General features: G+C 39.8%; 2 protein-coding genes across 4 annotated transcripts in view; one reads left to right on the forward strand and one right to left on the reverse strand.

Annotated features, from left to right (window-relative positions):
* LOC138015652 (uncharacterized) lies at nt 1–12,766 on the reverse strand. 2 transcript variants are annotated; one of them, XM_068862746.1, is made up of 10 exons: nt 12,598–12,766; nt 10,710–11,445; nt 7,168–7,451; nt 6,263–6,483; nt 5,376–5,597; nt 4,599–4,667; nt 4,023–4,097; nt 2,149–2,937; nt 1,107–1,169; nt 1–520 (listed from the first exon to the last, which is right to left on the reverse strand). In XM_068862746.1, the coding sequence occupies exons 2-10, from the start codon at nt 10,761–10,763 to the stop codon at nt 192–194; spliced, it is 2,106 nt and encodes a 701-aa protein (XP_068718847.1). In that variant the 5' UTR covers nt 10,764–11,445; nt 12,598–12,766; the 3' UTR covers nt 1–191. The 2 variants fall into 2 exon arrangements, with proteins under 2 accessions (XP_068718847.1, XP_068718848.1); XM_068862747.1 differs by lacking the exons at nt 7,168–7,451; nt 10,710–11,445; nt 12,598–12,766 and adding an exon at nt 6,574–6,759.
* LOC138015653 (uncharacterized) overlaps nt 11,856–22,759 on the forward strand; it is a 27,596-nt gene continuing 16,692 nt past the window's right edge. The window contains exons 1-2 of one of the 2 annotated variants that reach the window (XM_068862749.1): nt 11,856–11,972; nt 17,987–18,109. In XM_068862749.1, the coding sequence (XP_068718850.1) occupies nt 18,056–18,109 (54 nt within the window). In that variant the 5' untranslated portion in view covers nt 11,856–11,972; nt 17,987–18,055. Of the gene's footprint in view, nt 11,973–17,409; nt 17,606–17,986; nt 18,110–22,759 lie in introns of those variants that run through there. The other variant, XM_068862748.1, reaches the window with a different exon arrangement.

Genomic DNA, 22,759 nt, shown 5'->3' on the forward strand with positions numbered 1-22,759 from the left:
GAAATTCATTTTGTTTTTTAATTAAACGAGTCATGGAAAACCTTTACTACTTTGCTTGATCATTATTGGTATAATATTGTCTCCTGAATTTCATTTTAGCTTTACAAAGTCTCTCAGTTATGTCTAACTTAATTTCAAAGCAACTTTAAAAAATTCTTATGTCAGCAGATAGCCAAAGGCGCTCTGGCAAACTAAGCATTTGAGTCAAATCTGTTTCGTTGACATAGGCTGCACGATAAATGATGATTCTGGATAAGTTCAACAATGTCTCGTCTCTTGATTTGAAGAAGAAGCTCGTTGAATTCACTCAACCTCATTCTTGGATAAGAAGCTTTAATTGTGTCCAAAACATGTTCGGCAGGGTTTAAAGTGGTTTCGCAATCTCCAATTTCTTTCTCCACTCGCGCTGAAATGGCTAATTCCTTGAAATTCTTGTTAAGCTCCTTGCAAATTTGCTCCTTAAGGCAAAGTCTTTCTATTATAAGCTGAAAAAATAAGTCGTCTGGCTGTGGGCAACATTCTGCAAAAATAAATTACGACACAACAATTGAATAATGACAAACGTTATGATTCTGTGAGAGATTTTCCGCAAACTCAGTCAGTGGCTTGAAATTCAAACACAATTATTTCGACTGGACAATCGCAAAAAGGATGGAGAAAAGGTACAATCAAACTCACACAATCACAAGGATTTAAGCTGCAAGCAGCTCTACAGTTTCAGTCTTTTTGTGGAAGCGTTAGTTAATAGACGCTATGCAAAAATGGCTGCCTTTAAATTATTCTTTTGTTCATATTCAAAATAGCCCAACTAACCTCGTTTTTGAGACAAAAATTCTAAAGAATTTGTTATCCCGAAAGAGGTTAGTTGGGCTATTTTGAATATGAACAAAAGAATAATTTAAAGGCAGCCATTTTTGCATAAGGTCTATAGAGCGACGAAGCCAGGAGAGACAAGATTGGATTAAGAGTGTTTCTCGAGTCTTAACCAAGGCTGATTATTTTGGCTTTACGCCTACATTGCTTTCAAACCGTATTTTAGTGGCTTCATCCCTTAAGAGAATCGAACTAAAGCATTTTCGGGTCCAATGTCGACGCTCATTGCATACCTTGGCAGCGATGTTTCTTGTTCCGTGGATAAGGGCGGTATGAACAATCAGATCTTGGAGTAACTAGATCAAAAGACAAGATAACAAGAAGCAATGTTCAGTGACTACACATGATGTAGTCTATACCTAGATTATTACATGTTCCATAAACACGCGGAATCTGACGTTCCGAAATTTCGAATTTTTGATTACAGTCATTGCGCGGGATAGAGTAAACAGCGTCACTTCGTTACTCCCTCCCTTTTGCATCCATTCTCTACTTTCTCATATCCCATAATACACCTCTTCTACCTCCCCCGCCCCTCCCCAGGCCCCCCCCCCCCAAAAAAAAATTGCATAAGCATTGCTTTCAATTTATCTTGGGACGTTTTCATGTCCCACGAGAAATCTGTGGGTTAAAAAAGATGCATTATGAGATTTGAGAAAGTAGAGAATACTGGAACGCAAATATACCTTTTTGCAGGTACGGCGGCCATTTTGATTTCTATTGTTTCAAATAGCTATTATGGGATGCCCAGTGGGTAAATACATATTAATTTCCCCCCTGAGCATCCCATAATGTCTTTCCAAACAATAGAAATCAAAATGGCCGCCGTATCCACAAAAAGATCTGTTGCCCACTGGGACATCTACAGCAAAGAGAATTTAAATTAACTTGCTATGTTTTAGGTGTCCCAGTGCGCAGTTTGAGTTCTAATATGGCAGTTTTTGTACCATGTAATCACTAAGCTGCAAATGGTCTAGTACGGGATCCTCCAGTTTGGCCTTTTAAAACATGATTCTGAAATGATGTGCGGCCTGACACCTATTTGCATCTTCTCTTAAAAGAAAGGACGCTAATTATTATTAACGGGCTCTCTTTCAATTTGGTGGCATATAAAAGGACTCTTGCCATAACTTTAGATCAACCTTGATGACGACGAATTGTAACTTTTTAAAGCTACATTCTGAGAAAGCTGACAATCAGATAACTCATTTGCATCGTTTGTCTGAATCAAAACAGACCCAATTTTCTCTGCCTTAATAATCCTAGTATCATTACCGCCGACTTTCATGACGACAAAACCTGTTCCTTCTTCTGGCCTCTGCGTCATCTCTCTCTCTTTGTCGTCCCCTGTTTCCGTTTTTGTTAAGAGCTCGGTCGGTCGTAATTCAGACTTGCAAGGGCTGGACAAGTCTTGTTTAGCAGTGGGGCTCTGTCTCCCCTCCACTGATCTGCTCTCATTGTTTCTCTTTGACGCTAGTGGGTTTTTTTTCGCCATTGGTTTTGACGGACCTGCTTGGTACTCTTTGTCGAATGCTTCCACACTAACTGGAATCGATTGCATCTCGTAGTTGCTCTGTGTGGACCCTCCACTTTGATTGCTAATTCCCTGATCTTCGTAAGAACTAGAATGGCTATGGAGGCTGGAGAAAATTGATGGATCAGGCGAAACCCTGCAAGAAGAGGAAGCTTGACTCGTGCAAGTCGACCATGAAGAAGGTGTGACACAGCGATGTTCAGGTGATCGCCCCAGATATGGTGATGCCGTTACGCAAGAGGAATTTGCAGAGCACGTCGCGCATGAATGTCCTGGTGATTGCACTTGTGCTTGAGATCTTATCACGTGAGTTGGAAAAGGATAGGATGTCACGCAATGATGGTCAGGTGACCGCCTACCAGGCGGAGATGGCGTTCGACCGTTTGAAGACGAATTTGTGGTGACGCAGCGATGATCAGACCGCGAAGAGAAGTGGCTTGGAATATTTCCTCTCTCTTGCCATTCGTCCGAAATTGTTTCAGCAGACAAGGAGCTGAAGGTCAATTTATCAAGGGACCGGAGTGAAGTTTCTACAAGAAACGAAGGGTGGATGCTTAATTAATATATAACTATTTTAATTAGTCATTTTATTGACTAGTCACACCAAATTTCCAAGTGTTTGCTTCCTCGGCGCTGTGACTAACGTAACTCTGTGTTTTTGGTTAAAACTAAGAAAAACCCATCTCTTAAAATTCTCACCGGTGTATAACAAATCGTGCAAATCTAAGAGGTTAATATAAGATGCCTCTTTACAGAAATTGGCACCCATTGAAGTGTTTTGGCAATCTCTTCAAGAAAACTTGGACATCCTGGCCCATGGTTGTTAAATGATTGTTAAACAAATGGCCCAATTTGTCAAGATGTCATTGTAAAAACTCTTGTTTTTTCGGCCATTTTAACTTGATCAAAAACAAAACTGTGGTGATAAACATATCATGCATAATGTATTTTAACTTGTCGTTTCGTATGATATGTTATAAATCTTCAGAAGTGACTGTTGAACAAATTTTAAAATCCTATATATGTGTAAAACTTTGAAAGAGACTGGTAACTTAATTAAGAACAATGCTCTTAACAAATAAATGTAATATAGGCAGTGAAAACTGGCTTGTTTAATTGGTTAATAAAGCCAGAGTTTCTGACTGCCACCGTTTGCACTCAAGATGTCATTGGCTATCATCCTTGCCGTCCGCAACAAGACAAAACGGAGTAGAGATATTGGATCTCCACTAATTTAAAATCAACCCTAGCCTGTTCAAGGCGCAGATAGTCGGGAAAGCGAAACAATTCCGAGACACGAATGATTTTGAAGTTGGGGAGAAAATAAAGGGGACATTTCGTGACACTTATTGAAATCAAGATGCATCTAATTTCTGGACATATGTATACTGGGCGGGAAAAACGCGTGGGTGCTGTGGTCGAGGCAAGGATGTGAATTCTCCTTACAATTTCAATCCTGTCCGGTAGACAGATATTGAGAATGAGGATTATTGTCAGCTGGTGGATATTGTCTTGATATAACACCAAATTCTCATGACCAGCCTGCAAATAAATCTATGGTATTACTTTGGAGAGTGAACTTTTAGATATTGGGAGTGAAAGAGTTAAAAAGTACCTGACGTTTTTATATTGCATGTACACCGCTTTTGTTCGTTCGCTGTCTCCTCGGTTCCACTGTTGCAGCAAAGATCTGAGTTTCAAAGGAATGCCACGAAATTATTAGCAAGTGAGATAAAATCTTTTTCTTAAGTTGAGAAAACGGAGCCCTTGTTTGAGTCTGCCCTAAGGCGCTAGAAGCAAATAGTGCTCACGATTTTCTATAACATGAAATTATTTTTAACAAGGTGGACAATATTGACTGATTTGTAAAAGAGTGGTCTACAACTTTGGAGCACATACAGAGCAATGTCAATGATTTTAGTGTAAAATTCAATTATTTAGCTTTCCTATCCAGGTTTCATCCATTTTTTGATCGACTATATACAGACCCAATACATTTTTAGAATGGTAACTCGTGCGATCCGATCGAGTTAAGCGAGCGAATCCTTGCACCATATATTTCCATAATTGTGTTTATTTTTATCGTTTGTGCCCATGCCCGCGCGGCCACTTTCACACCAAATGACAAATAAGGTGTCGTCGTAAACCCTGGCAACATTGAACTATTTTGATTGGTAGGTTGTTAGCTTACTTGTAATTGAATGCGATCGCAGGGTTGGTGACATTGGCTCTTCATAAGGAGGGATGGGTCTGGCATTATCTGCAAATAAGAAGCATAGCACATTTAGCTCACTTACGGCGTGTTGTTTGCAAAAAATATTTGAAATAACGTCAGTGATTTTTTGGGGATATTCTTATTCCTGAGTTATTATTTTTACGTTTCATTTGGTTTTTTTTTCTGCTAGAAGATGTGGGTTCTGCCGGGTTTAGTGTCCTCTGAACAAATCAGTCAAAGAATATATTGTAATAGCACGATAGAGAGGCTCGGCTTTTGTCAGTTGATTCCGATGGCTATTTGAGCTTTTTGCAGGAGATTTGTGCCCACCAGCCTCAGTCATTCTTACTGTAAACTTTGCCTTGTATTAAACTGAAATAACAGCCTAAGAGCACCGAAGTACCACTGCATGACATGGAGAGTACGTTTTCACACTTTTTGGCAACAAAAAAGGACAGGTTCTTTTGATGCTTCCCGTTTGTTTCATGGTACATTATTCAGGATTTTCAAACCGTTGTATCATGGCTGACAAATCAGGGTGTCTTTTACAATCTCCCCTGCTATTAATACTAAATTGGTGCGAGAAGTGTTCATCTGTTGACTAACTGCGCATTCTTGAATAAACGATTTCTCTTCAAGGTTCGTGTAAGTGTTCTTAGAATGACAATATTCCGGGATCAGCCAGTGGTGGTTATTCTCGATACTGGCCTAAAGAACCACGGCCTCTAGGGATACGAATAGACTGTCACTCACTTATTGGTTCCTCCGTGGCTGGTTCGTTATGGTGACCTTCTACCAAAACGGAAGTGGTTTCACCCTCAGTACTCAGTTCCCCGTATTTTCCACAGCAGTGACTGCTGATTTTCTTGCGGGTTCGTGCGTGAAATGCCGCGATTGCTAGCAATCCAAGAATAACAGCTATTAAGCAGACAAGTACAATCCATCCAGGTTTCCGGAAAGGGCTGAGAGGTTTGTCTGTAAAGAAAACCAGAAGGTTATGTCGTTTATTAAGTGCAGTCGATATAATATGCGTCGCATAATGTGGAAGCAGTGTGGCCCAGTGGTTAGGGCGCTTGCCTTGAGATTCGGAGATCCCGGGTTCAAAACCCGTTCTAATCACTCGTTGAATTTGTTCCTGGTAGTCCCTAGTTCAACTTCCCAGCTGCACTTTTACATAGCCAACTGGTTTGCCTCCGGCCAGTTGGGATTCTTAACAGTTGTTGTTCTGTTCTGCCGTTTCGTTGATTGTGTTTCAGTGGCCCTGAAAAGCCCCTATGGGGAGCGGCAATTAAGTATGTATTGTATTATATTGCATATAAATTGGCTGTTCGAAGAAGCTAACTTTTAAGTTGTAGCTGTAGAAAGGCTCTAGACCCTTGAGAAAGACGCAACAGAAAGATAGCTGGTACTGAGTTCACTCTCTGTCATGATGAAACATGAAAATTTCTTCTCAGGCAACTAATAAGCAAACCGTCCGCACTTCTCGCGCGAGCTGCACGCTAAAAGGGACGCGTGAATGAGATGTCGTAGCAGCTTATCTTTGCTCACTGGTGCATAACGTCTCGTAATCCCCAACTGAAAAGGAAAGCTAGTGTGGAGACTGATTTTGTCAATAGCACAGATGAAGAAAACTCTCCTACCTTTATCTGTTGCTTTGTTAAAATTCGGCGTGGGAAATTTCATCTGCGTTGTGTTTGCTAATGAGTCTGGCTGCTTATATGACGGCAAAGGTTTTGCTGTTGAAGTCATCGAAGTCATTGGCGACTTCGATGGCGTCATAATGACCTTTGGTGTCGCCTTTGTTGCTTTGTGGTCTGGCGTTGGCGACTTCACACAATCCCCTCCTTCCGATTCATAGGTCCTTCAAATAATGTAAAAAGAGGAGTATTCAAATAAATCAGCAACTATTAAAAAGCGCCTGAGCTTGATGAGAGAGATAATGAATGTTTACCGTGGTAAATGTCATAAATGCCACGATGAAATGCATATTAGTCGATGGTAACTCGGAAATACTAATAAAACCATTTCCAGTCCTAGCAGTATAGCGAGACAACTGTCACTTGAACCAAGTTTCATGGCCCTTCTCCACGAGTCTCCGGTTATAGCTCACTGGTAAAGCATCTGAATTAGCAATCGGAAGGCGATTAGGTCTGGGTGAATCCTAACCCTAACCCACCCCTGTCCCCTAATCACCCTTACCCTCACTCCCTACCCCCAGCCCTCACCGGAAGGTCGTAAATTCGACTCCCGCAGTGGAGCAGCCTCGTTCTCAGGGTGTCTCTTTTCTGCCTCCATTGTTTCAGAGAGACCCTGGGTTGGCAGTGGAGTTCTAGGTTTTTTTTATTTCGAGTATCCCCTTGCCAAAAAATTTCATCTCATCCAGACTGAGGTTAATAGCACAAAATTTTGCAGGTAACATTCCTATCTGCCACCCTCTTCTTAATTCTCTTGTGACGCCTAGTCGATCTTCAAAGTTCTTGATATTAATTATACCCATTCCTCAATTATTCCTTATATTACTTATTTATTTTACGATTTATCTCACCCTTTAGGACATGCGCAAACGGTATTACTGGTCGGTGTGCAGGGCCAGATCTCAACCTTCTTCACGGTCTTGCAGTAGAGACAATTTTTACAGACTTTTGTGGAATTCCCGTCGTTGTAGTTAATACCGACAGTACAGTTCGTGCACTTGTTGCCGGTCTGCTCTCCATTGCTGTTATGTCCACAATAGTCTGTGATCTGTTCTCCAGGGGGGCATGGCGGGCATTGTGTACAGCGCCCACCTTGTTTAAATTGATCTTTTTTGCACTCCTCGCCAGCCACTCCCTGTAATGAAAAGCGTCATAACATTGATGGTAGTTATTATTTGAGAACGACAATAAAAGTGATGATGATGATGATGATGATGTTGTTGTTGTTGTTGTTGATGACGAAGTTGGTGATGATGATGATGCTGTTAATGATGACGATGATGATGATGACGTTGTTGTTGTAGTTGATGATGATGATGATGACGATGTTTGTGATGATGATGATGCTGTCAATGATGATGATGATGATGACGTTGTTGTTGTTGTTGATGATGATGATGATGACGATGTTTGTGATGATGATGATGCTGTCAATGATGATGATGATGATGATGATGACGTTCTTGTTGTAGTTGATGATGATGATGATGACGATGTTTGTGATGATGATGATGCTGTCAATGATGATGATGATGATGACGTTGTTGTTGTTGTTGATGATGATGATGATGACGATGTTTGTGATGATGATGATGCTGTCAATGATGATGATGATGATGATGATGACGTTCTTGTTGTAGTTGATGATGATGATGATGACGATGTTTGTGATGATGATGATGCTGTCAATGATGATGATGATGATGATGACGTTGTTGTTGTTGTTGATGATGATAATTATGATGATGGCGATGTTGGTGTTGTTGATGATGCTGTCAATGATGATGATGATGATGATGACGATGTTGTTGTTGTTGATGATGCTGTCAATGATGACGATGATTATGATGATGATAATGATGACGATGTTGTTGTTGTTGATGATGATGATGATGATGACGATGTTGTTGTTGTTGATGATGCTGTTAATGATGACGATGATGATGAAGATGATAATGATGACGATGTTGTTGTTGTTGATGATGATGATGATGACGACGATGTTTGTGATGTTTTTGTTGATGACCATGATGATGATGATGTTTTTGATGACGACGACGATGATGATGATGTTGGTGATGAGCAGGATGATGATGACGATGATGATCTTGATGATAATAATGATCAGAGGGTGCAAAAGGCGGGCGCAAACCTCTTGAATAAGAGGTAAACTATAAACCAAATTCAACCTTAATTGGTCTCACAACCCTTCCTTTTCACAAAATGAAACGCCCATTTTTTACACCCGCAAAGCGGACTTTACCTTCGACGTTACATGCAACGATTCATTTGACAATTTTACTTTTAATGAAAAGTTTTGTCTGGGAATTGTGGAACTGACCAGTCACGCGGAACTGACCAGTTGGTTGAAGATTTTATCTAGACTAAGGAAACCAGAAAAAAGACTGAACGAACTGAACAAGTATAAATAAATCTTTTTTTGAGAGAGGAACGATTGTGGTATAGGTTTTGTTTTGACTACACTGCGCTAGTGACCTCAGTAGTTTCTGAAAAACAGCTACTCTATGATTGGGAGGATTTGGGGAGTTTACTCTGGTGCAGTGTAGCAAAATTCAGCTGAACCGGCTCTGGTATAGGCTAAGGGTTCCAGGGTACTAGTGGCACATCCCCCACCAAGAAGTTCCTAAAGTACCGCCGCGCGCGCGCCCCCGGGCCAGAAGCTAAGTAACTCTTGACTCGAGTGTGTTAAGGCTTGACCAAGTTCATAAATTGGCATATTTCGTTTTACGAGGAAAAATTTATCCAATCGATGTTAACTTGAAATATGCATGCTTAGCTTTCTACTTGCTGTTTCACCTGAAATGTGTCACATGATTTTTAACGGCTAAAAACAATTTAAATCTTTTATCGGAAACAAGGATGGAAAAGTTATCTCATATCAAGCTACCTTGCTCAAGTACTCCTATCGAGGCTTTATCACTCTGCCTTTTAATCATATGCCGATCTTAATGGGAACGGTAAATGAAAATTAAAAGAAAAAAAAACAGGTCAAATCACACAATAAGTGTCCATAGAGGTCACAATGAAAATGAACGATATCTCATTAAATATTAATAGGTATAATTATATGTTAATGGTAGTTTTAAGCAGTTTCAAGCAAAACGTTGTCGGACTTTTTTAGGGTAAACGTTCCCCCAAACTCAAAAACAAGCGTTATGACGTCTTCAGTCAAGAAATGTGACGTGCGTGACACAGGCAACTACGATTGAAATGCATAATGACCATAATTAAAAATGAAAAGGTTAGGATGCAGAAAGTAGAAATACTGTTAAATATTCAAGTCACGATATACTTGGGAAATGTTAAAAGAATCTGAGAAATGGTCATACCAACGTTTTATTCATGTTAGAGCGGTTTTCAATTGAGTGTAGAAAGTAATTAGCGAATTACTTTGGTTTTGCATCTACTTCACTCAGTGATTGGTTCAAAGTTTTCGCGCCACTTTTTCAACCAATCAGAAGTGAAACCAAAACCAATTGTGGCTCGCGCGTGCACATTTTCCCGCCTTTTGTGTCGGCTACGTGTAATTACTTCGAGTTTTGATTGGTTTACTGGATTGTCTCCGTCCTTTTTGATTGGTTAAAGTAATTACTATGGTTTTGGTTTTACGACACTCATTTGAAAACCGCTCTACCTATGTCAAATAAGGACTTAATGCAAAAAAAAATGTGTCCCTTCCTTTTACCTAAATTACTCTACTATGTAACTTGATAGTAGTGTAATGAAAGTCACCTTTTTATGAAGACGAGTAATAAACTATTCTATATATATTTACTACACCTCTGTTTCACATTGTACAAATGAGGAACTTAAAACCGGGGTACAACGCAGTTACGATCAACAGCCGGACGAGGATTTTGTGAAATATGATGAAAAGTTAAGCAAATGGTAAAAATGAGTCGCCACGTTCCCGAGACCCCGAGTCCTTACGTCCCCACTTCCCCGAGTCCCCGAGTCCCCGAGTCTCCGAGTCTCCACGTCCCGACGTCCCCGAGTTCCCAAGTCCCCACGGCCCCTGTCTCCGCATCCCCGCGTCCTCGTCAGACTTTTCGACACAGCCGTTTCTTTTCCAATCAATTCCAAGCATTTAAAAGTAATCTGACAGGCCCAGATAGAACACCACTGAAGATCCACATCTGAAGTTATCTTATTTAAACCACGAGTTCACTCGCACAACAGAGACTTTAAAAATATATCCATCAATTGGTTACATGGAATACAAAAAAGACATTCCGTTCTGCACTGATGCTGTGAATTATTTTTTAAAACCTTCAATAATTAACTACAAACATTTTACTGTTTAAGATTCTTAACAGCACCTAAAAAGTTTGGAAACACGCTTAAAAATAATTGCATCATCAAACTCACTTACGTTGAAGGAGAGCAACGCGACAAAAGCCAACTTGAGGATGCTAATATTTGCCATGAAGAACTGGATGAATAATGCAACGCCAGCTGTGCAGTTTCAACCGTTCTGTGGTCTAACTAAACTTTTCAAACAGAGCACTGAGCAATGAAATTTTAGGAGAGAATTCTGAACATACAGACCGTAGAAAGCAAAAGGTAACACAGCCCCCGCAAAATCATTAACTATTGATGCTTCTTTGGGTGTTTTCGAAAGTAAACGATCACGGGATGTCAATGTTTAATTATAGTTATTCTTCGGAATCTTTCCCTTTCTAGTATGTAGGTTTAATCACCTCTCATTTTACAGTAATAGAAACGAAATGGAAATTTATTCCGCGAAGTTAGTTTCAGTTTCAGCTCTTATGGAAGTGATCGATTAAGTATGAACAAAAAGACATTTTACAGAAATTAAAGGTTCTCGTCTCGATCTTCTCTCAACCCGTTACGGCGTCGTTACATTTATGAGTCACGGTTAAACTTCCGGTGTTGTGACTTCCCCTAAGACTTGGTAATCGTTGCTATGAACACTCTATCGAACACCAGAATAAGCGAAAATATTGCATCAATAACAAAATACCAAGATTTTAGTATTTCTTTCACGTTTTGAAAGATAATGAACAATATTAACATGAAAGCAGTTTTCTTTTATCGTGCATGGCATATCGAGGAAGTTAAAGAACGCAGCCCACATGCGAATTGTTCTGAAAAATATAACAAAGCACAAAAATAGATTATTACCGTAATTTATTCAAACATTTCATCATAAAACAAGAAAGCGCTAGAAGAAAGCGAAGTTTTCCTGAAACTTAGAAGTTGTCTCCGGTTGTGGCTCATGTGCGTGAGCAGGTAGAGGAAAAATAGGTTTTTGCGTTTTTGCGAAAAAGGCTCGACAATCGATGACTGATCCTTAATCGCCCACCCCCTCCCCTCCCCTCCCCTCCCCCCCCCCCAAAAAAAAAAAGAATTCGGCATCCCCATCGTTTGGCTCCTTCATAGTTAATTTGTTTCAAGGACGGAGGTTTTTCCCAGCTGACACTTGAAATGACAAACACACAGCTGACAAAAATGTAAGCAACGCATCCACGTCACGTCGACAAGAGACGTTTCATGAGATGAACTCAAGAGAAATTCGACATACTATGTAATTTGGGGGTGGATACATGGCGAATTTTAGCCCGGGTTCTGAAAGAAATCCTCTTGAAACGAAAGTGGTGATTACATGGAGAAGGTTTGTTCTGTCGCACTTTGTAATAATCATCGCACTTTGTAATACCTGTCGCATTTTGTAAACACTCGTCGCACTTCGTAATTAAATAGCTGTTGCACTTTGTTAGGTTTCTGAAACCGGTCCAGGATTCTCAGCCCGGGCAAAAGAGCTGAAAATTTTGCTGAAAATTTCGGTCTTTGTCTTGGCAATTACAGCGGGTATGTTGGAGAGAAAAAAACTATTTCTACGAGACTGAGAGGTACTCGACACTCCTGCCAGAGTCGTCATCAGGGGTTGATCTCAAGTTAGGATGAAACATGACTCATTTTGCACTCGCCTATTCGCGTCCTTCCCTTTAATTATTTAACGAGATATAAAAATAAAAGGCCATGATCGTCATGGTTCTAATTAAGGAGGGTGGTCGAATTTAGTGTTTCAAGTTTCAATACTGGTAAGAATTTTTGATTTGGCAAGCGTGTCCCAAAGAAGAGTTTTCCATTTGTCAAAGAAAGACTGGTTTCTCGTGATCTTTTTGAAGCGTACCAAGAAGACCAAGAACTACCAAACCAAACCTTTGGTTTGTCGGATGCACTTTTTCAGAATCATTGCAGGGTATATAAAAAAAATAGAGTCAATTAGTTGTTACCTCGGCACAGGATCCTTCCTTTTTGGCAAAAATATGACAGCGTCGATAGTCAGGAAAGGTGTTTGGAAAACTGTAACGTTGATAGTTATATAATATAATCCGAAGTTTGAGACAAATCCTACACTGTGGTGACCGTGAATCGTGATGAAGTGCAGAAAATATTAGAGAAGTTTAATCCCGGTAAGGCCCAGGGCATGCGCAGGTGTGGATTCTGTTCGTGACCGTTTACTCAAAGATACTCAAATGGAAATCAAGTTTATTTAATGATATGTCTTTCGAACGGGACTAGAAACTGTTCCACAATTATGAAAGATGGCTAACATTTCCCCAGTTTACAAGGACGGAATCATAAATTCTGCGGAAAATTGCAGACGAAATTTCCTGGTTGTCTGTAACTGATTAGAAAATGTCAGGAGATAATTGTTCATTCTCACGGTTATTTATGATCAGGTATGTCATTATTTACATGACTCGCACCACGGTTTCCTTAGTGAAAGGTAGATATGACTCAGCAGTCACTCAGTGTCACCCAGTTGGTGCATCACGACTGGGCTAAAGCCTTCTCATAACCAACGACAAGTTGATGTGGTATTTTTAGATTTTTCAAAAGCTTTTGATCTCTCTGATCATTCTCTTTTGATAATGAAGCTAAGACAGAAATGATTGAGGGGAAAACTACTTGACTGACTGGTGTAAGGATTATTTAGCTAATCGCAAACAAAAATTGTGAGTTGTTCGCAGAGAGTCCTGGGCTCTCATTGGCTTCAATGCTGTTATAGCAGGTCCACATCAGCTTAATAGCTGCCAAACCTTCAACCTGCTCGAAGAAATAAATAACAGACAACTATTACTAGTGTAGTTTTGGGGTTTCCCCCAGGTACGGTGCTGGGCGCTTTCACTGAGAATCCTCCCTTTTCAACATTGTTCCATATGTTTCTATACAGCGTTAAGTAGTTTTTGTGCTTTGTTCGAAGCAGTTGAATAAACCAAATCTCGATGTATTTGTCTTTGCTTTTAACCAGAATACGTTGCACTTCCAACCAGAATGCACTTCGCTAAGGAGGAGCTTCGCTTTGACCAGGCGTCACAGTGACGAACTATATAGTCCTCTTGTTGTATTGATGGCTATCCCACGTGTAAACTGGCGATCCGAAAGTACTTGAATACCTAACTCTTTAATATCGTTTCTTATTATACTCTGACACCGTTTAAAACTATCTGATAACTGTACTTGAAAACTCAAAATTGAACTCGAAACTACTATAGATGCTGACACTGAATACACAATACTGAACAATGCTGAACTCTTTGGCAGATACGCCCCTATTTAAATTGGCGTCACGTGGTAACATGACATTACAATGACATCACAACTTCTAACACTACACTCTTAACTAGTATAGCCAAAGGATATGAAATTGTTGCGGACATTGTAGAACGAAGAGTTCACTCAAGGTGACAACGTAGAAATAAGACAATTTGAAACGAGCAGGGTTTCATGGTGGTTCAAATATCTTCTGTTCCTATCCAAAAGACCAACTATTCAATTGCATTTGATGTAGATCTAGGTTGAATATATTTAAGCACTTGAAAAAATGTTTCAGTCATGGCAAAACAGTGAAAATGCAGGAGAAGTGTCGAAATCTTTTTACTTAATTAAGTAGCCTGCGTAGAAAGCGCGAGGGGAGGGGAGAGGGAAGCGAAGCGAGTGACCAAACCACGCGGAAAGGGAACTGGGGAGGGAGAAAAGGCCTGGTCACTCGCTTCGCTTCCCTCTCCTCTTGAGCTGACTACACAGGCCGCTATTAATAAAGGGGTCGATAATGTCGAAGCTCCCTGTCAAAGAGCGATGCATTCTGGCTACTCGCTCCGTAGAAACTTGGGTCCTGTTTTGTCTGTCTTCAGTTCTGATGCATCCATGGCACTCGACTGATCAAACCTTACAAATCGATTCTTTGATCCTAATCAAAATTTAGTATTTGTCAGGAGTTCCGGGGCCCGTTTTTCGAACGTAGACCAACTTTAATTAAACTTTACGGGCCATTTTCGGGTGTCGCAATTCACTCTGGAACGGAGAGGATTTAAGTCGTAAAACTTCACAGTCACTTTGCATTTTGTTACCTTGGAGACATAAGTTAAAAGATCGGCTTTCCAAAGCTAGCGATTAGCAGTGCCCGAATTTATCAGTGTCTTCATGCTGTCACAAGTTAATCGTAATCTAATGGGCCATTTCCGAGTCTCAACTATTGTAAGGGAAATGAGTTTGCAGAATACGCAACTCATTTCCATTTTAATGGTTGTGCAACAGGACTCGCTTTGAAACTGAGGCATGCAGCAACTCGGAAATGGGCTATTGGATTTGAGAATAATATGTCGTTAAGACTTATCGAACTCAAATTCTTATCTGTCAAAAAAACGTTTGACTACAGGCAAACAGCAGACATTTGCAACTGGTACTCTAACGTCTCCCTCTTTGCCTCAAATGGTTCTTGTAAATCTTGAAGTCTTCGTTCCTTTAAGTGCATATACACAATGTTCGCAGAAGTTTCGCATCCTTGAAGTATACAACTACGGTATCACCATGTTTTCTTTTTCCACCTAGCAATACACTGAAGGTAATGGCCTTTCAAGAAGCCGAAAAGAGACCGACACAGTCAAATTTCTTTCTAGACAGCGATAAGCGAACTAAAGGCGCAACATAGTGAGAAAACTGAGTAAAGACAGCAACATTCAAAAATAATTCTTCAAAAGAAATAACTATCAGGAAAAGATAACGGGGAAATTTGCAACAACAAGTACATTTGAGAACACCCAAAAAAGTGTACGCGTTAGTTATAACATAACTATGGTTATAATGAGAGAGAATGGTGAAAAAGACGACATGCCTGCTTTGTAATGATTTGAAAATACAGTTTTTTTGAATAAATGAACTTGATTTTACGTCTTCACTGGAAAATGATGTCACGATGGCCCACAGGCAGCCCAAGCTCGGTATACGATTTATAGACTTTGTATGGGAAAACATACTTTGAGCTTATAAATGCTAAATTAATCTGTAAATGTAGAAGTAAAGTTCGCTTACCTCTACATACGGTTGTCCTCTTTTTTTCTGTGCAATCGGAGGGCAAATTTGTGCCCGCTTTAGACGGGTTTGTGGCTTTCGAATTTTTGCACACTATCCACGCGCAATAATTAGACTGTTTCAAATTGGCCAATGAGAGTGCAGAATGTAATACGATCGCCATCAAGCTATAACGGCCGTAGCCACACATCTAGCTAAACGGATGGGAAGATTATAGAAAGTCGAACATTATTTGGAATTTATCCGCCAAAAATCGTTGTGTGGTCCCGGAGTGGAGTTGAAGTGATAGGAAATTTATCTGGGCTTAAGGCTGTGATGTTTTTATGGCGATTCGGACCGTTGGTTCGTGATGCGAGAGCAATTTGTGGGACGAGATCGCCGCGAGTCACCAGCCTTTCTTCTCTTTATGAGGGGAAATGGCAACTAACGACATCGCAAAATTCGAAAGCCACAAACCCGTCTAAAACGGACACAAATTTGCCAAGCTTGGGCTGCCTGTGAATAGCCGGGGGCGATTTATATGTCTTTTTTCGCACCAAAAGGAGGCGATTATTCGAGGGAGGCGATTATTTCAAATATTTCTCACAGAAGGTCGTGCCTTAAATATTTTGTTTTATTATACCATTAAATAAAAAAAATAATCACATCAAATATAAACCGAACATGGGCTTTTTAGTGTTTCAAATTTGTTTCGTTGATTACGGTAATCAATGTACAATGTCAATATCTTCGGCGTCAGAGCCTGAATCATCGCTGATGACTTTAACTGGATCAGACTCCATTTCAGCTTCATCACCCTGCAAATGAGTCGGCGCGAGGACCTGTGACGATGTCGTTTATAGACTGTAGCCTCTCCAACTCGGCATGAAAAAGTGAAAAAGGAAAAAGTGAAGTACATGAACGTTGTCATAGAAAAAAACTGTAAAAAAAAAAAACCAGTGCTTTTGTAATCATTCAGTTGTCACGGAACAATTAAATAAAAGCTTGTTTGTTACGCAAGATGCCAATTTTTAACTTGAGAGGGAGGGGAAAAGAGAAAGAGAAAATGACGTAGGGAGGGGGAAGGGGTGATTATTCGAGGGAGGCGATTATTTTAAATATTTCAGTCAACGGGGGCCGATTAATCGAGGGACAGCAATTACTAGAGGAAATATGGTAGGCAAAAAACCTGATATCGAAGCCCATTCATTCCAGCTTAACATAGCTGAAGAAAGAATAAAAAACGATGGCGTCCCATGAGATTCCATATTCGAACTATTGTAGCTATTATTCATTGATTATTTTAAACCAAATAAGGAACCAAGGTTAAAAGGCAATCGGAGGTTATCAAAATGACACCTCACTAATATGTACCATAAGCAAAGATTTGCCGGTTTTTTTTTCATATAAATCTTATAAATATTGTCCGTTACGCAACGAATAATGCGAGTTTGGGCTAAATGTGATTGTACCTGAACATGCGTGTCAGTAGTTTGCAAAAATCGCGTGACAAGATTGGAAGTTCTAAACACGGCACGCAAAGTGTGTTTTTTTCTTTTCACCTAGCACGTGCTCCAGGTGAAAATTCACATCCAAGTGAAAATAACGGCAGAGTGGAAGTTTCAGTTCCTTCGATTGCTTTACTACAACGAACAGAAGACAATGTACTTTTTATCAGTCACGCAATCTTACCTGTCATGAGGCATCACAAAGGGTCGGGGCGACACGCTTCGATTCTATTCTGATTGACTTGATGAGTACCTTGACGTAGTTCGTCAAATACAAAATTTACGGATTTGATTGCCTCAGCAAGAAATTTGGAGGTTGGTTCTGATCAAGAGAAGGCTTCACAGTTCTTTCCTCACCCACGACTTATTTTGCGGTTGTCTCTACACAGTCAAAAGCTAAGAACTTAACGGCGGGTGCCCAGTCGCGGGATCTATTTCGGTATAATACTTTATAACTGTGTGTGGTTTATGTTTGCGTAATGTGAATTTCATAGAGGTGCAGCGTGATCCAATTTACAGTTCTCGATGCGTCATATGATATACCTTATTTCCGTTGCTAAATCTCAAGCAAACGTTTCTTTGTTTTTGCAATCAATAACACAGCCCTTGCGAACACGTTTTACGCAAAAGTTATTAGCGCACATTTCTTCACATTCCGGTCAGATTGTTTAAATCCCTTTCGTCGACGTAACTTAACTTAGCGATCGCCGTTTCTAACAGAAACAGAACAGTACTTGACTGATCATGATACGAACAATATGAGTCCATTCGTTATTAACCGTAGTTAATTAACGTTCTGCATCTCTTGTCCGTTGTTTAGACATTAAGTACGCTTGCATCCATGATGAGTACTTGAGATACTACGACTGCCTTGAGTCAGCTGACAGACATGAGACCTACGTTTTTGTTGTCTTTATTGAGTGTTTGTGGCTGTTTGCTTCTGGTAAGTAAATTCTGTTTTACATTTAAGTTCGCAGTTAACCAAAATTGTGTTCTCTCTCTTATGACAATTCTGTAATAACATAAATTGAATTTAGTGGACTTTGCACCGGTACCTAAAATAACCTGATTAAAATACCGGTAATACTCTTGCTAGCTCTTCATGTAAGGCATTAATTTTCATAGTTGCCTTGTAAAAAAATTGTAATCCTTTTTAGGATAACGCTTATTAAAGTGCATATGACACAAATTTTTTATTAGCTTGTTCGAAAGAGCTTTCAAAATGGTGAAGAACAGCATTTACTTTATTGTGATAGCACTCTTGGCCCCGGGGGGGTACTCCTCGGAATTCTTGGTGGGGGTGTGCCGCCCGGGTCTTCAAATCCCGACCCTATTTCAGACCAAAACATGCCATTTTCCACACCCGTTTTCAGACCTGACCTCTAAAATTCATACCCGTTTTCAGACCTGCTCAAAAACCATACCCTTTGGGCGGCACATACCTATATACCTTATATAGGGGAGTACCCCCCCCCCCGGGACTCTTGGTAGCCGAGCTATTCAAGATTTTGATTTATGCAAATTAGGTGACATGTGACGTCACATAGTGGATACCAAAATTATGTAGGATCACAAAATATGAAATATCTTTGCAAATACTAAGTCTGCAGGGTTGAAATTTTGCAGGGTTGATGTGCTACCAAAACTACAGATTGCAATAGTGATTATGATGTCACCATAGCAACATACTCGTTACCAGACCTCTACCTTTCCGATATCGAAAATGCCTTCTTTGTTCCTTCAGAGTCTAACAGACTTCCTTGTACTTGTGCTGTGTAATGTCCATATTCGGTCACACGCACTGAATGAACATCAAGAGCAAATAACCCTTATTGGGGAGGGAAACTCTGATTTTACCCTTTGGATGGAGGTGGCCTGGAACCCATTGCATTGCTATGGATACATCACACTGTGCCATATCATGGAACTTTGTAATGAGTATAACAACTGCAAAAAGTTTCATTTCTATACAGAAAACGTCTTCATAGATATTCCATTTTTTGTGATTTTACATCATGACGTCACAAGTCGTTGCCTCATGCCTTATACGCAATGGGTTCTGAGATCGCCAGGGGGCACACATTGCAATTTGTTGTGAGAAAATGTATGGCGGAGAGTTATTTCACGTCCAAAAAATGATTTTGGAGACAGAGATCAACGCTTTTTCCGACACAGTTTTATTAGAAATCAATTTGGGCAATGTTGACACGTAGCAAATGAAAGTTTTTAGTTTTTGTTAAAATAACCATGAAATATGAGACAAAATTTGCTAATTAACTTCCTTGCTTGCGTAAAATTTGTTGTGAAATGGTCTCAGAGTATTACAAAATGAGGAATAAATCTGGAGGAAATGACTCAGTAAAGCCTTTTCAGTTGTATTTACGTGTGTATGGGCTGGCTTTTGGCCTCTTTCTAAACTTGGCAATTCAAATAATATTGGAAATATGCCCAGTGGCGATCATTGTGCTGTGCGGGGTTGTGACAACAATCGAAGGTACCCAGAGAAGCAAAAGATTCTTCCTCACGTTGGAATATTTAGATTTTACTCACCCAGGAATAACAATCATGTTTGTCATGGGCTAGAGCTATTAATAGTGACCAATTCAAGGTTTCGATGAGTACAAAGGTCTGTTGAAATAATTTTGTACAAGGTTACAGAACCTCTGAATGTACTACACCAACTTTGTACATAAGAGAGTACGATTGTGGGAGTACTAAAACCTCAAAGACCTGCTCCAAAGATCATATCTACAGAGAACTAGTATATAAAGATGACTCTTTTGTATTGGACGAAGTCATAGTGGAGCTTGACAAGTTTGCTTAGATCCAGTGACTTTACATGTAGATGGTGGTTTGACAGAAAAAAAGGTTTCTTTACATGTAACAGCTGGGGCATATCAGATATGAATTGCCATTGTTATCTCAGTCCATTGAAACAGAGATTCTATGGAAAAGGAGCATTAAAACAGCTGCCTCGAGGCAGAAAAAGATTGAAATGGTTTGCTTGAGCAGAATCATTGTGCTACATTAAAGTGATTGGACTCTTAATACAGAGCTGAGTATGTAGAAAATTGTAGTGGCTCGAAAACCGTTGGAATTTTCTCAATCAAACAAAGTTTTCTCATGTTTCTCATCACTCATTTCATCCCTCCAAAGAGCAATAGCTCTGTAAAAAGAATTTCCATCTCCTCTGACAACGACTTCTCTCCTTTTAGGAGGTATATTTCCAGAAGCCATAATTCGTTTATGCAAGACGTAACTAATAAGAAAACAGCCTAGACACACGTAAACACAACTAAAAGGGATTTACTGTGTTATTTCCTCCAGATTTGTACCTAATTTTGTAATATTTCGAGACCATGACGAGATGTTAATTTCACAATAAACAGCAACTAGACCCTCCCTGAGGGTACACTGGGTTGCCTGTGGTGCACTGTTCCAGACAATTTTTTCAAGTTGGGGGGTCATTAAGACCATTTAAGGGGTCACCCAGAAGTCATACCAGCAGAGGCCCTTTGGCTCACAGGTTCTCACACGTTCGTACTACGAAAAAAATCTGTCCTTGCGTAATATGTAGCTCTAACAGTGCACGATATTGTTTTGGTATTGTCTATCATTGTAGTGCCATGGTAGAAGCCTTGGGTAAATAGCCTGAGAAGACATGTGGTTACTAGCAAAGTACTGAACCCAGAAAGATTGAAGAAAATAAATGGGAAGTGAGAAACATTGGCTTCTGGGCTGACATGTTGATAAACTTCTTTTCACCACAAGTTTAAGCGTGCCCTCTGAGCATCTGACAGCATTGTAATTCTAAAGTTTACTAAAGTTAAACACAGTTTTCAGAAAGAGCAGAAGGAAGTTTCCAGGATGGCCACTCGAGAATAACATATTTACGACATGAAAACAACATTAATTTTGAATCGTGAATATAGAATATAAACAGTTACGATCAGCGACAAACATTTTGGGAGATTTTTGCTACGTTCAATTTTGTTATTGTACGTTTTGGCTGCACAAATAAATCGCAAAATCGAAAGTGACATCGCCGGAATTCATCAGCGGGCGCCGTGATTACTAGGAGGTTACCGCGGCATGTTTACTTGCCAAACAGTGAAGCATCTGTGTCAAATGATAGCAAGATACAGGGTTTTTGTAAGTTTCTTTTTCTGTCAAGTGTTATAAAGTTTGACAATAAATGAGCGAATTCAAAACAAAGATCACAATCGCCCACCATTGTTTCTGCAAACTCTCCAAGACGAGGTTATTTATCACCAGGTAATTCCATCATTTTGGAAATAGCAGCTACTTTATTATTCACCGGCGTCACAATTTTTTGCTGATTTTGGGGCTCATTTTGTTGAAACTCAAGCACGCTTCCAACAGACCTGTTTATTTTCATGAAACCTTTCCTGCTTACAGAGTTATACTAAAAATATCCTCCCGTATCACGTTTCAACCTTAAGCTCGAAAATTCAATACACAACATGATATTATAATTCACAAAGGCAAAAAATATCACAGAATCCTTTTCCAGCGAAACATTTTATTGAAACAAACAACATATATAAGATGCACTAAAACTTCATTCGCGTTGCAATGACTTTCCGTTGCTGGTTAACGAGAATAACAAACTCACGAGGCAGAATGTATATTTATTACTGGGTTGCCCTATGGCATTCCCAGTCGGAAAACAGGTAGATTTCTCCGTTTTATTTATTTTATTTATTTTATTATTTTTATTATTTTTTATTTTTTTCCATGTCGGTAAAAGTCTTGCCTGTCACTCCCCTGCTAAGTGGTGTCTTTGTGCGTAGAGCCCTGCTGCGCGTATTTTCTTAGGATCGAGAGGGTAGTGGGAAATGCGTAGATTTCTCTGGTGGACACATTATAACGATTAACTTAACCGGCAATGGCGTCGAAAGTCATGTAGCTCGAATGGCGTTTTAGTAGATCTTTGAACAAAATATACCCTTATGAAGCTCAATAATGGCAAATCAATTGGATACTGAACAAGACAGGCGACAGCATCAACAACAATCTGTTGCCCAAGTGTGCTGTCATGTAGAACACTGAAGATTTGCAGGGCAGCGATGATAGTGAATTCAAAGACTAGACCAGGTGGATTGAATGGAATTTCAAACGTTAAAATCGCTGAAAAGGTAAGATTATTGTCGAAGCGATCAGCCGCAATTGCGTGTCTTCACCACATGTTCCTTTGATCTCACATTATTGTGTTTTCCGTCAAAATATTCGCTTGTTTTTGCTTTCGCTTGAACATATTTACCTTTATTACATGTCCAGTGAATAGTTTTATCCTCTGGGATGAATTTTACGTCGAAAAATCGGTTATTTATGTTGGGGTTTCAGTGTGAAAGTACAAACGGCTACTAACACTCTTTTAACTCTTTTTTCATTATTATTTTATTAACGCGCAGTCTGCAGTCTGCGTTTTACACTGGCCGGTTATTTGGGTGGTTTTTGGCAACAGAGGTTAATTATTCGTAATGCGATCGCTTCCGTTGCCGTTAGCAATGCGTCGCAAATTTGACACTTTCATCGCATTATCACATTACGCATTGAATTCACGTCATCT

The sequence above is a fragment of the Montipora capricornis genome, chromosome 9 (genome assembly GCF_036669925.1).
Source record: "Montipora capricornis isolate CH-2021 chromosome 9, ASM3666992v2, whole genome shotgun sequence".
Classification (NCBI taxonomy): domain Eukaryota; kingdom Metazoa; phylum Cnidaria; class Anthozoa; order Scleractinia; family Acroporidae; genus Montipora; species Montipora capricornis.

What these genes read in the sequence shown, in the direction of transcription:
- LOC138015652 (XM_068862746.1), bottom strand. Translation starts at nt 10,763, where the DNA reads ATGGCAAATATTAGCATCCTCAAGTTGGCTTTTGTCGCGTTGCTCTCC. An exon ending in GTTTGCGCATGTCCTAAAGG is followed by an intron (nt 6,484 to 7,167) that starts GTGAGATAAATC and finishes CATTATTTGAAG; the next exon opens with GACCTATGAATCGGAAGGAG. An exon ending in CAAGAAACATCGCTGCCAAG is followed by an intron (nt 521 to 1,106) that starts GTATGCAATGAG and finishes TTATTTTTGCAG; the next exon opens with AATGTTGCCCACAGCCAGAC.